The sequence below is a fragment of the Ostrinia nubilalis genome, chromosome 29 (genome assembly GCF_963855985.1).
Source record: "Ostrinia nubilalis chromosome 29, ilOstNubi1.1, whole genome shotgun sequence".
NCBI lineage: Eukaryota > Metazoa > Arthropoda > Insecta > Lepidoptera > Crambidae > Ostrinia > Ostrinia nubilalis.
This window is the reverse complement of record NC_087116.1, coordinates 7,363,813-7,380,558: the sequence shown is the minus strand read 5'-3', so window position 1 is coordinate 7,380,558 and position 16,746 is coordinate 7,363,813. Positions and strand designations below refer to the sequence as shown.

The following is a 16,746-nucleotide window of genomic DNA, read 5'->3' as shown; positions in this document are numbered from 1 at the left end:
TCCCATTAGGATAGCTCTAATTAATTCTAGTAGTATTAGTTCACTAAGTATTTACTTTGGTATGTAAGAAAATTTACAGCAGTAAATTGTAATAAATTATGGTAGATTACTAACTCTCTTTCATTGACATACAAAGATTTACGCTTAATGATAGTATATTAAAAAAGAAAAGAATAGGATAATGCTCGTTTATGTGTGGTTGTGTATGTGAGAGTGTGTGTGTATAAATGTGAGTGTGAAGGTGTGAGTGTGTAGTATATGTATTCATTAAAGCATGAACAATATGAACATGTTCAAATATGTGTAACGATAAGTGAGTTAATAAGAAGTTTATTGTAAATCATCCCAATTTGAATTTAATTTGAAAACATACAAAATCTTACTTATTATTAACGTTCTGCAGGTCGACGCTAGCGCCATCCAGCGCCAGAACCATCTCATCCAGTTTCCGGTTTACCTCCTGGCATCGGGTCACCAAACTCTGGAAGTACAACAAGGTTGAATTATTCTAAAGCGTGTAGTCATATGTCAGTCACTCTGGTTCTCCTACGGATCTCCTCATTTCTGATTCGATCACGCAGGGAAACTCCGAGCATAGCACGCTGCATCGCTCTTTGGGTGACCTTGAGCCTTCTTCTTCTTATGCGCAGAATCGCTAAAATCAAGTGGCAGTGGGCGGGGCACATAGCTCGAAGAGCTGATGGCCGCTGGGGCAGGAAAGTTCTTGAGTGGCGACCACGAGCTGGAAGACGTAGCGTGGGCAGGCCTCCCACTAGGTGGACCGACGATCTGGTGAAGGTCGCGGGAAGTACCTGGATGCAAGCGGCGCAGGACCGGTCTTTGTGGAAATCCTTGGGGGAGGCCTTTGTCCAGCAGTGGACGTCTTTCGGCTGAAACGACGTGTAGTCCTAACTAAGTAAATGATTCTCCTATAGCATAGATAGATCGTTTCATCCACAAAGACTCGCCCCATAAATTTTTGGTCAAGGGAAGCGCAGGGTGCGGGGAGTTTGATCCGAGCAATCCGAGCGGCATTATTGTAGTGTGCGTGTGCACTCATGGATGATTTAGCGTGTACCGATAACACTCAAACATTAGCGGAAGAATGGTGGGGCGCGTCTTCGTGGATGAAACGATCTATAGTATGATATACAGTCTTTAATGTCACTTCTTAGATACAACCAAATCTATATCTAACTTTCAAAGCTACAAAAATATTAATCTTACCCACTTACTTATAAAAAGTTACACGCACTGTTTTATTTAAATAAAGCATGTAATTTTTATTAGTAAGGAGATTATTTTTCAGATTGGCTTCACACTCATAGAACAAGTAACACAGAAATAAATAATTAATTTATAAAGAAAAACAGTAACTTGAGAATTATTTAGGGTAAAAAAGTTACGGTTTTTGCGGGTAGTTTTGTCTCGTTATCGTTAGCTAATGTCGACTACCCAATTAAGGCTCGGTTTCCACCAACACGGAGCGGAGTACAGCAGAGAAGTGATTCGCTCCGCCGCACCACGTCCGCCTTGATGGAAACTAGTCCTAAGGCTGGTTTTAGTGTCACGCGGACTGTCAGTGCGGATCGCTCCGCACAGCCGATCTGTATGAACTGCTAGGGAGCGAGCGGTTCCTCCGGACCGCATTACTCTAAAACGCTCCCTAGAAGTTCATACAGATTGGCCGTGCGGTGCGAGTCCGCACCGGACGGTCCGCGTGACACTAAAACCAGCCTAATACCTGGTGTATCTGGCCTATCTACTTAGGCAGTACCTGGCGTGGTCTATTTACCAATTATTCACTGAATCCCAAACTAATGAAACTGCCTTGTCTAAAAAAATTAGTGATACCGGTAATGGAGGGAAAACCTATATTTATTCTGATCAGCTTGGTCAGGGGGTAGGTTCTATGCTCAGGGAGCACTTGAATACACAAGTCTTGAATTATTGCTATCCAGGCAGGTTTCAGACAGAGATAATTTACGAAATTGGTAAAAACCAAGAATTAGATGAGAACTCCAATGTTATTATAATGTATGGTAATAGTTACTCTGTAGATAAAAAGAGTATAATTCAGAATATTGACCAACTCTTGAATTTGCAAAATAGGATAAAATGTAAGATAATTTTGTGTACTTTACCCTATGTAAATTCAGGGTATAATCTAAATAAGTTAAACAAGAACATATTTGATTTAAATATACTTATGTATAACTTGACTTATCGTCATAGCGACGCACTTTTACTCTTTGACATAAATAAATTTATTTCTAGCTTTAAGTTGACTGTAGATAAAATGTATCTCTCTAAAAAAATGAAGAATAAATTAGCCTCATTGATTGCATACAATATTAAATGTAATTATATTCATAAAACTGATCATAGTCAGGGTACTAATAATTTGATATCTCAGTATGTAAATAGTAACAATATTATGACTGTACCTACTACTAGTTGTTTAAACTGAGGCACTCGACAAAGGCCAAGCCCGGAACATTCAAGATTGTTCATCAAAATATTCAAGGCTTGGCCAGCAAAGTCTTAGAAATAGAGCTATTCTTAAAAAGTTTTGATATTAATGTAATGTGTATTACTGAACACTGGCTAAAGAAATATGAAAGCTCTTTTCATATAGATAATTATCAGTTAAGTAGCGCGTTTTTCAGGAAGTCTGCCATTCACGGAGGCTCCTTAATATTTGTGAATAATAATATTAGATATAAAGAACGCAAAGATGTAGTAGGGCTATCAGTTGAGCGTGTTGTCGAAATTTCCTGTGTCGAGCTTGAGAGTTACATCATTGTATGTGTGTATAGACCCCCTTCTGGGGACTTTGGTATTTTTGAAGCGGCTATTGAGGATGCTCTTAATAAAACTTGTAACAGCAACAAAAAGGTCTTAGTTTGTGGAGATTTTAACGTCAATTTACTAGATAGCTCATCATCATATTCTGTAAGACTACTTTCCCTTTTTAAGTCATTTAATTTGTTTAGTCAATTTAAGGAACCAACTAGAATTACGGAAACCACAGCTACTTGTCTAGATAATATTTTCTCTAGCTGTGTCCCTGACAATAAAGCTGTCATACACAATCTTACGTCAGATCACTGTGGTATTAAAGTAGAATTTATTTGTAATAATTTGAATAATAAAAGTAATAAAAATGCCGTATGTAGACCTGTAACCATTAGTCGTCTAGAACGTTTTAAAAATAATCTTGAAAATAAATTGCATTTAGTCCCGTATGTGCAGGGAGACCCAGATGCTCTTTACAATAACCTTTTCGAATGTATTAAAACCGAACATGACAAAGTTTTTACGGTAAAGCCATTAAAACCAAATACCAAATGTAAGTTTAGTGACTGGGCTACTAAGGGAATATACAAAAGTCGAAATACGTTATATGAACTTTATGGCATGAAAAAGTATAATAATAGTATATCTTTTCTTGAGCATGTAAAAAAGTATTCAAAATTTTTTAAGAAAGTTTGCTTCATGGCTAAGTCTTTTTATATTCGGGACAAGATAGGGAACGCCAGTAATAAAATAAAAGAAACTTGGAATGTTATCAACCGAGAGACTGGTAAACTAAAACCAAGAGATAATGACTTTTCTCTCAAAGTTCACGATAATTTGATATCTGCAGATAAAGATGTAGCGGAAGCTTTTGACAAATTTTTTGGTAATATAGCTTCAGCAACAACTGCCAACTTAAAGTCATCTCCCTCCGAGGCTGAAGAAATATTGAAAACCCACGTGACACCCTGTGACTCGCACTTCTCTTTTAAACATATTACTCCATTAGATATCACTAAAACTTTTAATCTTTTAAATGTAAAGAGTACAACTGATATCTGGGGCATCTCTGTCAAGATAGTCAAACACATTATTGATATAATTTCCCCACAGTTAGCGATAATATTCAATAATTGCATAGAGAAGGGCATCTTCCCCGACCTCATGAAACATAGTAGACTAATGCCATTATTTAAGTCTGGTAGCAAAACCGACCCTGGCAATTATAGACCCATTTCTATCTTGCCCGCTCTAAGCAAGATTTTTGAAAAAATCATACAGGAGCAACTTATGATTCACTTTGGCTCTAATAAACTATTTCATAGTGAACAATATGGTTTTACCAAGGGTCGTTCCACCACCGATGCCGGGGTTGCACTACTTAAACATATCTTCGAGGCTTGGGAGAATTCTCAAAATGCACTAGGGGTCTTCTGTGATCTCTCAAAAGCTTTTGACTGCGTAGAACATCAAACGCTAATTCGCAAACTGCACTATTATGGGGTGAAGGACTCGGCTTTGGATTTAATACAATCCTATTTAAACTTTAGAGTTCAAAAAGTTGACATAAATGGTGTTTTGTCTTCTGGGTCACCTGTGAAAATGGGAGTTCCGCAGGGGTCCATTCCGGGTCCATTCTTGTTTCTTATATACATTAATGATCTACCATATTTTGTTAAGGACTCTTGCGAAATCGTGTTATTTGCTGATGACACATCTTTGATTTTTAATATTGATAGAAGTAAAAATAACTTTGACGATGTAAATAATGCACTAACAAGAGTTTTAAGTTGGTTCACTACAAATAATTTACAACTCAATGCAAAGAAAACAAAATGTATAAAATTCTCTTTGCCTAACGTAAAAACAGTTAGTACCCAAATAGAACTTAATAATAATGCAATCGATCTGGTAGACTCTACTGTATTTCTGGGAATTACCCTGGATTCAAAACTCCAGTGGGGCCCCCATATAGAAACTCTGGCGGGAAAGCTCAGCTCAGCGGCTTTTGCAATAAAAAGGATACGGTCATTAACCGATGTTTCAACAGCTCGCTTAGTCTACTTTAGCTACTTTCATAGCCTAATGTCATATGGAATCATGCTATGGGGCAAAGCTGCAGATTTTGAAACAATATTTATTTTGCAAAAACGTGCGATAAGATACTTGTATAAAATGAAAGCAAGAGCGTCCCTTAGAGAATTGTTTAAAGAAATTGGCATTCTCACGGCCGCTTCACAATACATCTTAAACTGTATTCTATTTATTCAACAAAATATTAACGAATTCAAAAAGAAAAGTGATATTCACCAAATTAACACTAGAAATAAAAATAAATTGGCTATACCCGCTTTTAGACTTAATAAAGTGTTTGCCACTTTTATGGGACAAGGTATCCATTTTTATAACAAAGTCCCTGATAAATATAAAGAGCTACCGTATAATAAATTTAAAGGTATAGTTAAAGATCACATGCTTAAAAAAGCCTATTATACAACTCGAGATTTTCTTAATGATAAGTCATCCTGGGAGTAGGATTATGGTCCTCTCATGCTCGCACTAAAAAGAATTAAAATGAAAAGTAATATTGTATAAACTAATAATAATTTCTCAAATGTAATAGTGTCATGCTTCTCAATCTAGACTGTTACTTAGCTTTATTATTAGTTTTTTTTAAAGAGATAACTTGGCATTGTCATTCTCACTAAAATGTCTCTGGGGTGGTGGCGTAGTGAGGCGGGTCGTTACATTCCCTCTAATATGGTCGAGTGAAGCGATGGCTGGTTCACTCGTCATGTCTGTGAACAGGCGCTGCTTTCGGGGACTGGTCAATCCAAGTTATTCAAATTTATGTATGCGAGTCATTTCTACTAGTACCTTAATATGTAAGTCTAGATATTAGCACGTCACTACCTTGTTTAATATACCACGCAATCTTGTATACCTACCCATTCTTATGAAACACCATACAAGAATGCATGGTAAATTCAGTGAACTGCTCCTGAATCGAATGTACCTACTACTACTATTTCTACATATTTATTTATATTAACCGGCAGACAGTGGTGACTGAGTTTGTTGCGGCGCTTCTTCTCAGCACTTGCCAAATGTTGGTCTCGAAGCGCTGGTAGGGTAAAAAGATTATGAGACATGTAGAGGCTCCTTAAGAGCATATTTTATGACGATTTGTAAGAACTATTTATTAGTCTAAACAAATAAAGAAATTTTGACTTTGACTTTTGACTTTGACAAGAGAACAGGGAATTTCGCTTCAGATAAGTGGCGTTCACTGTTGGACAAAGGGAAATGGGAGTACCTTTTTTTGTGGGATAGGAGGCGACCGAGCTTCATTTAGGTATCATTTATGATCAGATCACTTGATGGTACATGATTACCGTCGCCCATAGACACCCGCAGAGCGGCCTTAATAGGAGTCATCATCATCATTTCAGCCACAGGACGTCCACTGCTGAACATAGGCCTCCCCTAATGCTTTCCATGTTGCCCAGTTGGTGGCGGCCCGAATCCAGCGACTGCCCGCTACCTTTATGAGGTCGTCGGTCCACCTTGTGAGGAGTACCTGGTGTATGTTCTGCAGGATGTCCAGCAGTTGCTTGTCCCCCGCCAAACTCCACTGCGGCGCGGCGCTGCGTAGCGATGCTGTGTTCGCGTCCATTGCTGCTTGCTCGCTCACTGGAACGAAGAAATATTTGAAAAAATGACTGACAATAGTGACTGAGTTTCTTGCGCTGCTTCTTCTCAGCACTGGCCCATTTATTGTCCTGAAACAGTGTTAGGGACGTGTAAAAGTGCTTTTTAAAAGCCTACTTGCATAAATAAATGTGTTTTATTGAACTAGATTTGCCCACGTTTTTGCTGGCATGAATTTTGGACAGTCATAGTTTCTTCAAATTCTTAGCTCCAATTCGACCAAACTTTTATCCAATGACTCCTGGTATAACTGGCACATTGACAGTTTCAGTATGGGATAAGTAGGTAAATTTTAAGTTGATTTTTCTGTCAAGTTGGTGGGCGGGGCTTGTCACTCTATACGTTTTGACAAGCAGTTTCATAGTAAACAAGAGCTTGACGTTTGGAACTAATATTCTTGCCTTTAACAATATGTTTGTTTTATTTTATTTTAAAATTACTCCAGATTACTTCATAATGTAGCTTCATACAATAAACTTGGTGACACAAACTTTACCTCTTTTATATTATTACTGTAGAAGACAAAATCTAATAAATATTACAACAAATATATTTTCAGTGGAATAATCATACTAATATTATAAATGCGAAAGTAACTCTGTCTGTCTTGCTTTCACGCCTAAACCACTGAACCACTTTTGATGAAATTTGGCATCAGAGATAGTTTGAGTCCTGGGAAAGGACATAGGATAGTTTTTATCCCGGTTTTTTAACATAGACGTGCGCGATAAAGTTTTTCTGTGACAGACAAAATTCCACGCGGGCAAAGCCGCAGTCGGAAAGCAATTAATAATTAATTAAAACTAAGTTTTTAACTTGAATAAATAAAGTAAAAATACTAGCACTGCCCTGGTTTACTCATACAGGGTGTTAGGTAAATGGGTATATGAGTCGACACTAGCCCATGTTAACATGGGCATATAAATGGTATGGTGAAGTCAGAAAATTGATATCATCATTTAATTTTTTTTAATTTTCATACATAATAAATTTTATAAAATCCGTTTTTTATGAAAATTAAAATAATTAAAATGAAGATATCAATTTTCTGACTTCATCATACCATTTATATGACCATGTTAACATGGGCTAGTGTCGGCTCATATACCCATTTACCTAACACCCTGTATTTGTTCAGGTGTGAAGTAGATTTTAGTGACATATTATGTTAATATTATAAATGCTTAAGTATGTATGGATGTCTGGATGTTAACATGTTTGTTACTCTTTACACAAAAACCACTGAGCGGATTTTCATGAAACTTTGCAGTATTATAGTTTATAACCCAGAATAACATATCTAGGCTATAATTTATGACGATCCGTGCCAAACTTAATTTCACACGAGTGAAGCTGCGGGCATAAGTATTATGTTAGTTGAAAAAAAAAAATTGCAAGTTAAGTATAAGATTAAGTGTAATATTAAACTTTCAGTCTGATTTGTTGTGATGACTTTTCAACATAATTAAAATTCATATTTTAGTAAAAACAGGCACAGTAAAGTTGTGTCAAAATCATGTAAAGAGTTATGATGAGTTTAGCAAATCAACACATAATTTTATTTTCTACTAGCCGACCGAGGAAACGATGTTTTGTATCAAGAGGTATGAAAATTTAGGTCCTCTTAGACCTACACAGAAAATTTTATAAGAATCAGACAAGCCGTTTCAGAATAATTTTGTTACAAACACTGTGGCACCAAGATTTTATATTTTAGATATATAAAGTAGTTGGTATTCAAGTTCAAACATAGAAATTACAAAGGTGATACTATAACCAGTCTTTATCCACACTAAGTTGTGTTAAACATACTTTTTAGTGATTAACTTGAGAAAGAAAAAGTTAATAAACATCTCAGCTTCATTAAATCCTAATAAAATGATTATAAACTTGAATAAAATAGCAATGACACAATTATAACTTGATAAACACAATCAACTCTTTTTGGATCATATTAGTGGCCGCAAATCACGAATCATGTTGACAGTGATATCATTAGTCAATACATGCAAACCGGACGAGCTCGTGAGGCAAACGAGTAATTGAGATTATTAAAAAGTGTGCTAGACTAATATAATAACCATACAAGGCATCTATGTCCAATTACACTGAATTTTCTCAAGAAACTCACCCGTATTTTAACCACAACACACTTTACATCACTGCGGTTGTATATTTAGGAATTTCGACACACAAAACAATATTTAAATGCAATATAATTTAAGTTTTTTGTCAAATTTCCACAAAAATAAACACGTACGCTCGCTCGTACAAAAACAGAAACTGACAAATGACAGCGGTGGCCAGTGTTGCCAAGATTAGCGCAAAAATAATTACGGATTCGTAAGAGGTGTAACTTTCTCCACATTTTGGTACTTTCGCCAAAATATTAATTAGTAAATGAATAAATTACGTAATAAAAATGCTATTCCTTTAAAATAAATCTAAATTATATCGGCCCATTGCCAATAGTAACCGAATTTAACTTCGAATATTGAAAAATTCATTAAAAATAATTTTTAAAGTACAAAATATTTGTTAATTTCTCCAAACACTTTCACAATTAGAAATAAATTAATATATTCACCTTATTATGCTTATATTTCAGGCGTTTCTTTTACTTTGTACCCAGCAAACCGCGAAGTCCAGTCATTGCCTTCATTTTGGCGTGAAAGTATATTATGGCCGGCTTGAATTTTAAATCGGGTAAGTGTGTAATTTTTATCAATTCCTTAACTCATACATTATTCACTAATTAGTAGAATTAGCTGCAAAATTGCACTAAACAAAGAAACGATTAACACGATTTTTGGCCGTTAAATAGTTAAGTATATAGGGGAGAGGGGGGCAGCTTTGGACAGGGGCAGCTTAGAACAAATGAATTTAAAAATCACTGGTTCAGGCTACAATGGTATAAATCATAATTTATATTGCCAGCACTGATGCGCATAGCTGTCACATATAATTTTTAATATTTAACTGTAGGTTAACCGGTAAAAGTGCTTTTTTGTTTTTGACTGCCAGTTTCGCACTTTTTTATTTTGGTTCTAAGGTTTTTGTGGACGTAGTTTTATAAAATAGTGAGTGGTTTGTTTACTATATGGAAGTTTAAATAGTTTCAATGAAGATTTGATAAGAAATTGCAACATAAAAGTATGTTCCGTTATGAAATTTATGTTTTTTTCTGGAAATATACCCATGGGGCAGCTTTGAACGAAATGGTTGGGGCACCTTTGAACTTTATCAATTTTCTTTTTTCAGTGGTATTATGAAACGTTAAGTTTTCTAATACTTCGTAGAAGGTTCTTACATAAAAAATAAGCAGATCGCTTTACTGTAACAGATAAAATTTCAAGCTGGGTGAAGTCCGGGCAAAAGCTAGTTTTAGTAGTTGATTGATATTTTTAAAATTATGCAGTTTTGTCTTTGATGTGTCATTAAACAGAAAGTTTATTAGTATTTAGTTAATTGATATATCTTATATTTACTTTTTTTTAATAATATCCCTAAGTTTTGTGTTACTTTGTACAGAGTGATTTAAAATAAAATAAGCATGTTAAATTGATCCCAAATGACACTGATCATTTAGAATTTTGTTTATTAATTATTTAAAAAATACACTTCATAAATATTCAGTTTTATTTCATTGCAAAAAATACTAATTCAAAACTGCCCCAGGCGTGTTCAAGGCTGCCCCGACTACGGGGCAGTTTTGAACATTTACAGGTCTGTGCAAAAATCTAAATATCTTAATAAGCGTTCATGAACAATTAAGAAGAACATCATTATTTTGTTGTGTGATAACCATGACCTCTATCTAGGAAGAAAAAATTATTGAAATCAGTCAAATTTAGAAGATATTTAATAAACTATGAAAATTGTTCAAAGCTGCCCCCCTCTCCCCTAGGTAAGTACATAACTTGTTTCCGGTTTGCCTGTCTTATGAAATAATTTGCCATCTGAATGAACCTAAATATAAAATTAAACTGACTGACATTCAAATTGAAGTATAATATAATTATTATAATAGCCCATCAGAATATTTTTTGTTGCAAAATACCTATCACCAATTAAATATAACTAATTAAGATGCCACACTGTTTTTAATGTTGAAGTGCTGTCGTCTTTACTTTCTACACTCGGAAGGTCGGAAGTTTCGGCTGTTATTAGATTAAGATAAGCAAGATTAATAGCCACACCTTCATAGTTATTAGCACAGAAAAGTTTTATTCGTAAGTTCGATGCGAACTCAGATGGACAAAAAATACAAAAATTAGTTCAATTTTCATTTCAGAGGTCAAAATCAAATTTTTTAGGTCGTGTAAACTAGTTATAATAGTAGGTACAATTTTTAATTAACTCCTCAATAAAGTGTCGCTCTTAAGTAGCCTTTAGTACCTACATAATTCTGATGACTTTTTGCCCTTCCAGCGTAGGAGCGCAGCGTTCTAGTTCTAGCGCCTGAGCAGCTCTGCACTCTTTATAATTCGGCGAGTGTTGAGAAGAAGCGCCTTGTTTTTCTTGGACTGAGCAGGCTGCAACTCGGCTGATGCATTGAGCTATATCTGTACTATTACTTATTCTGTGGCTATACTAGATATTGGAATGAGTCAATTAAGCAACGATTTTTTTTTAAACTGCGGAATCTAACCCTAGCTACACCTTGAATGCGAATATCACATTTTATTGATTCTAATAATATTCGCAGTTCGTTAGATAACATACAAATGACTATGACAATGAGCACGCAGTTATTATTGTTATTACGATAAAATTATCAATATTATGATTCAGGCCGTGGTGTATAATTGCAAAAGGATGTGGCTTTGATTTTTTCTATAAAGAAAATATATTCTGTGTGGTTGATTAATAATAATTAACACGTATTATAAAGTGTTTTAGATAAATAACTATTTATTATTTAATAGCATTACAATTGCGCTAATAGGCTGGTTTATTTATACAAACACTGAAAATGAAATACCCAGTAGTCCGCAATCACAGACACTCAAATTAGTTACTAGGCTAGGACAAAAGGCAATTCGCTGTCGATATTAGTGGGCCTTTTCAGCATGCAAAATAGCCGTTGGCTAATAAATCAGTCTATTGATTCTATTGTTTTACCACGTTATCAATAGGATGAGTATTAATGTGTGAAAAATAAACTCATTCTGCACAATAATTTATTAGAAGTCAAGTTGGTATCTATCCATCTATGTCAGCAGTTTTTCACACTTCTAAAAGAATATACCCAAGTACAGTTACATTCAGCATTACAGGAAATTCGAATTAGAAACAGAAAGTTTTCAACTGATGACAAAAACCATTGTCGTTTAGGCGTCAGAAAATACTTGAAAATACTTTTTTAAGCAGCAGGTAAACATTCTCAGACAATACCTACAGCATAATGATTGTCCGTGACCTCAAATGTAGGAATTCCTTTTACTATTTGCAAATTATATGTATAGGTATGTATTGTAAGGTAGTTACACATAGACATACTGACTGTTAAAATAACAACACCACCTACAAACATACAAATCAAATTGTAATTTACTTGATGTAGTTTTTTGACTGTCGCCTGGCTTGGGTGGTCTCTAAAATCAAGACTAAGTAGGTAGGTACAACAAACCCCCAAGGGTTCGGGGATCCTCGAGTTCTATGAAAAATGAGATTAATGTTCACAAAGTGGTTTTTACCACAATCTTTTCAATCATTCATCATTATTGCGAGCAAGAGAAAGATTTGGCAAGAGGCGCCCAAAAAGGTTATTGTTTATTTACATAAGTAGGTACTTATCTACTTGATATGTAAGTAATTTAAATTTCTCCACCACCACAACTTCATCAAACAAAATTATGAATGCAAATTCTTGCACCCTCAAGAATTATGCTCATGAACATCAAAAATAGACACGCACCCCCATAAACAGATTAATATACTCCCAAACAACCCTTCACGATATTGGATAGGCATTCCGATGTTCACATCCAACCACCGATTCACTGATTTGGAATTAACTCGATGGAGAATTCGCCCACGAATCTGGGGAAATTCCTAAATATTTATTTCAAACAGAGCTCTCTGGTGTGGAAGCAGAGCTGTTTATCTATCTTTTGAATTTTCAGCTTGATTATTGCAAATCTTGCTTGGATGTTGCAAAATCTTTTGTTTTTAGACTAAAAATTCGACCTACCTACTTACTGTTGTCTCCATATAGTGCACAATAATGACATGTAGGTACTTCGTATGAATCATCATTATTAAAATAGGCATTAGTTTAACCTCATTTCATTAATTATAGTTGGATAATAAATATTCACATGACAAAAGCAGAGCGGTACAAACCGTGATGTAAAGTCCCTAGATTAATTTTTGAGTTCAACTTTTAATATAATTGCTCCTGTTTTTTATAGGTTTCCTGTGGTGGTCTCATAATCTCATGCATTCGTTCCTTCGTTCGTTTTAGCCAATAAATAAATAAATATCCTTGGACATTAATTTTACACTGCGTCGCAAACTAAGCAAAGCTTGTACTATGGGTATTTAAACATACTTAAATACTTTTTTTTTGTAAATACATACTTATTATACATAGAAAACACCCAGCCCAATACAAACAAATATGTTCATGCACACAAATGTTTGTACTGTGCGAGAATCGAACCCGCTACCTCCGGAATAGTAGTCCGTTTCGAACCACTACTACACCAAACGGCCGAGAATAACATCCACTGCTGGACAAAGACCACCTCCAAGGATTTCCACAACCGGTCCTGCTGTGGCCATCTCTAGGTGCTTTCCATGACCTTCACCAGATGAGACCTTGTGAGTTGTGATGTGACTAGGTGGACCGATAACAAACGTAGTGTGGGCAGGCAACTTAAACCCAGTGGGAGATCTAAGATCACCAAAAAGTCTATTCCACTTTGATCACCTGGATTTCATCACCCAGGTGATCAAAGTGGACTTCAAGCGACACTTTGGTGTCCTCTGGTGATTATAGTAGACTTCTTGCCTGATCTTGTACCTACAGACCAAAATGCAATAAAACTCTATCATTGTAATTTTGTAATACTGTCCTGTTCATCATCTTTTTGATGATGCTAGATTTAGAAACTTCGTTATTATTATGTTTGACATAGACAAAGCGTCATTATTAAACTAAAATTTCTTAATCCAAATGATGCACTGCATTTACGCTGTATTAGATGCTCAAAATGGCGTAACAATGGATTGGAAGGCTGGCAGAACGCCAGACCATCCTATAAGGCCAGTTGACCCAACACAAAGACTAGAATATAATTTAAATGTTGCTTTACTTGATTTAAATGGCGTGAGATACTATCTTTAGTATTGTTTTTTAATTTTATAATACACAACGTTGGAATATTAATATTGTTGTCGTAGTTTCTACTTGGCGTGAAATAATTATTTAAAACGTTTTAAGATAAAATCGCAAATTATCACACTACCTGCTCTACAAACTGCAATGGTCTAATGGCAAAAACTATACGTCCCCTTTTATTTTATAATTTCATAAACAACTCTCCACTCTCTGGGTTGTCTGGAGGAAATCGCCTGCTAAACATAAGGCCACCCTGATTCATACCTTGTATTTCTTTTATGAGTTTATAATAAATATCAGATAGTATCAATAGGTAGAACAAAATAAACCCTGGATTAGAATATCCAAACTCCCTCACTGAGAGCAGATTATATTGCTGATAGAGTCCTTCGTTATGTTCAGGATTTAAAATGGCGCCCGTGACGTAATTAATGACCTTGGTCTTTAATATAACTACAAACGAAAGCACGTGAAAGTAAACACTGTGGCATCTTAAGCCCTTGGAATAGGAGCTAATTTTCTTTTTTTTAAATGTCATTAAATGTATGACGGATTGTACAGCGCCCCTAGCGGAAACTTTCAACAACTAAAATCTTCATATTTTTTTAACGCGCTCTCTTGATGTAAACTCACACTAAACCCTCTGAGCTGTCCACATTCTGTAGTTTCCTATTTCCAAAGCTTTCCAAATGACCTGCTGGTCAGAAAGCCTATTTTTTCAAGCACCACGGGGGGTCTGTCTTCATTGTTACTTAATAGCTCGTCTGCGGAAGCCGAGGCTCCCACTGCATAGAAAGACGTAGCCTTCAACGCAACAAAGACGCGTGATGTCGACCGCCGGTGGGCCGTGTTTGGGGCTGGAGCGAGTTGATAGCTTTTGAGTACCTACTTAATAAGTCATATTTTCAGCTTTTGGAATTTCTTATGAAGCTTTTGGTGCCCAGCGTTTAATTTTGGCACAGGGTCCAAAGTGGTCACGAGTCGACTCGTCAGTGTCACAGGGAAAAGTAAGCGAAAATTCGTCACACTAATATCAGATATCATGCTATGCCATTGCGGTGAAAAAGGCCTGTCTTGTGGTAAATTGTTAACAAAAACAACTCAAGTAACTTTTATGTCATTTTTTATGCATTGTGTTTTTTTATGTTTTTAAATATGACGAATCGAAGTGTTGGCTATTTCCTTGGCCCACATTATAAACGGGAAATGTCAGGGAAAATTAGTTTAAATCGATTGTAAGGTTTATTATATGTTTTATCAGAATCTCTATTAATGACAATATTTCCGCTGAAAGTGTGATAAAAATTTATTTTTAATTGAAACATAAAAACCAACATTAAAAATATTCGTCACCGCCACCTCTTATGGCTCAAAAATATGAGTATTACCCGATAATTTCTCTGCAAGTGAAAGTAGTATTTTTCTGCGCCACAACTGGCAACTTTTTGGTATTGCTTTATAATTACACGGCGGGCCAAGAAAATTGCGCCTTCTATGCCATTGATGTATGACGACCGATAAAATCTATGCAAAAATAACCTTAACGAAAGTGATTGAGTTGTTTTGTTATTTTGGTTAGCTTTTAAAAGGTAATGCATCATCGTTCGTACACGCTTTCTAAAAGCTGTGTAATATAATATTGTTAATATTTTTTACTCGACCCCTTTTATGGGTCCACTCAAAATAAATATTGACTTTCTGCTGGTTTTTGTGAAAATTTACTGAGATGGAAATTGATGGAATGCCCTACGGCCAGTTTCAGTTTTTCCTCTGTAGTATTGCTTTTTAAATGCTATTAGGTATATTATAGCACATGCTTAGGTAAAGATTATAACTTTCTTTAGAATGCAGTCGTGTGCAATATGCTTTTTCTAAGCACCTATGTACTTAATAAGACAACTTATACCACTTTACACAGGACAAAAAACATAATACTCCTTCTGGCGCAGTCGGGTAAAAAACAAAGGAAGCTTGTTGCTAACTTAAGAAAGAGAGGTATTTTTACGTTTCCACAGTACATATCCAGGAAAAGCCTTTGTTTGCTACTGGTTTTTAACCGCAAGCCACTGACTCACACCTTGTATAATATATTATAATATTCCCAGTTTCCCACAGGCATAAACAATTACAGTCTTTGTTTACTATAAAATGATTCGCTAACAAAGGATCGCGGGCGCCATGTTGCTTGGTGCGTATTGATATCTCTTGGATATAGCGTGACAGTGAGTCAGTGCAGTGAACGGTATATCAGCAATGCAGGAAGACTTAGTAGCCTTACTTGCTCCTAAATTAAGACAATTTTCATTCGAGGCAGTTAAGTTTTTCGTGTTAAATAATTAAGTTTTATAACCTGGCTCTGGAGCCTCTCTGATCCAAGGTTACATTCCCACTGCCCACAAAAGGTTCCCACCTAGGAGACTAGTTCTAACAAACTAATGAGGATGTTGCAGGCTCAATTTATCTTTTCATCATCATCATCTCAGCTATAGGACGTCCACTGCTGAACATAGGACCAATGCTTTCCATGTTGCCCGGTTGGTAGCGGCCTGCGTCCAGCGCTTTCCTGCTACCCTTTTCGTCGGTTCACCTTGTGGGTGGACGTCCCACGCTGCATTTTCCGGTACGCGGCCTCCACTCCAGAACCTTGCTGCCCCTTCGGCCGTCAGTTCTGCGTACTATGTGCCCTGCCAATTGCCACTTCAGCTTGCTAATCCGTCGGGCTATGTCAGCGACTTTAGTTCGTTTACGGATTTCCTCATAATAGGCCTTATACAGAAGCTTTTCAGCATGCTAGTTAATTATTGTTGCACTATATTTTTTTTTATTTTTTTTTATGTGATAGGAGGCAAACGAGCAGACGGATCACCTGATGGTAAGCAATTGCCGTC

At 35.9% G+C, this 16,746-nt stretch overlaps 1 protein-coding gene across 1 annotated transcript in view; it reads right to left on the bottom strand.

Moving 5' to 3' along the window:
- LOC135085783 (WASH complex subunit 2) overlaps positions 1 to 8,784 on the bottom strand; it is a 28,078-nt gene extending 19,294 nt beyond the window's left edge. Inside the window, exons 1-3 of the mRNA XM_063980583.1 lie at positions 8,642 to 8,784; positions 6,380 to 6,492; positions 384 to 481 (exon numbers count right to left, since the gene is read on the bottom strand). Coding sequence (XP_063836653.1) covers positions 384 to 481; positions 6,380 to 6,475 — 194 coding nt within the window. The 5' untranslated portion in view covers positions 6,476 to 6,492; positions 8,642 to 8,784. The remainder of the gene's footprint in view (positions 1 to 383; positions 482 to 6,379; positions 6,493 to 8,641) is intronic.
- Positions 8,785 to 16,746: the final 7,962 nt, after the last annotated feature.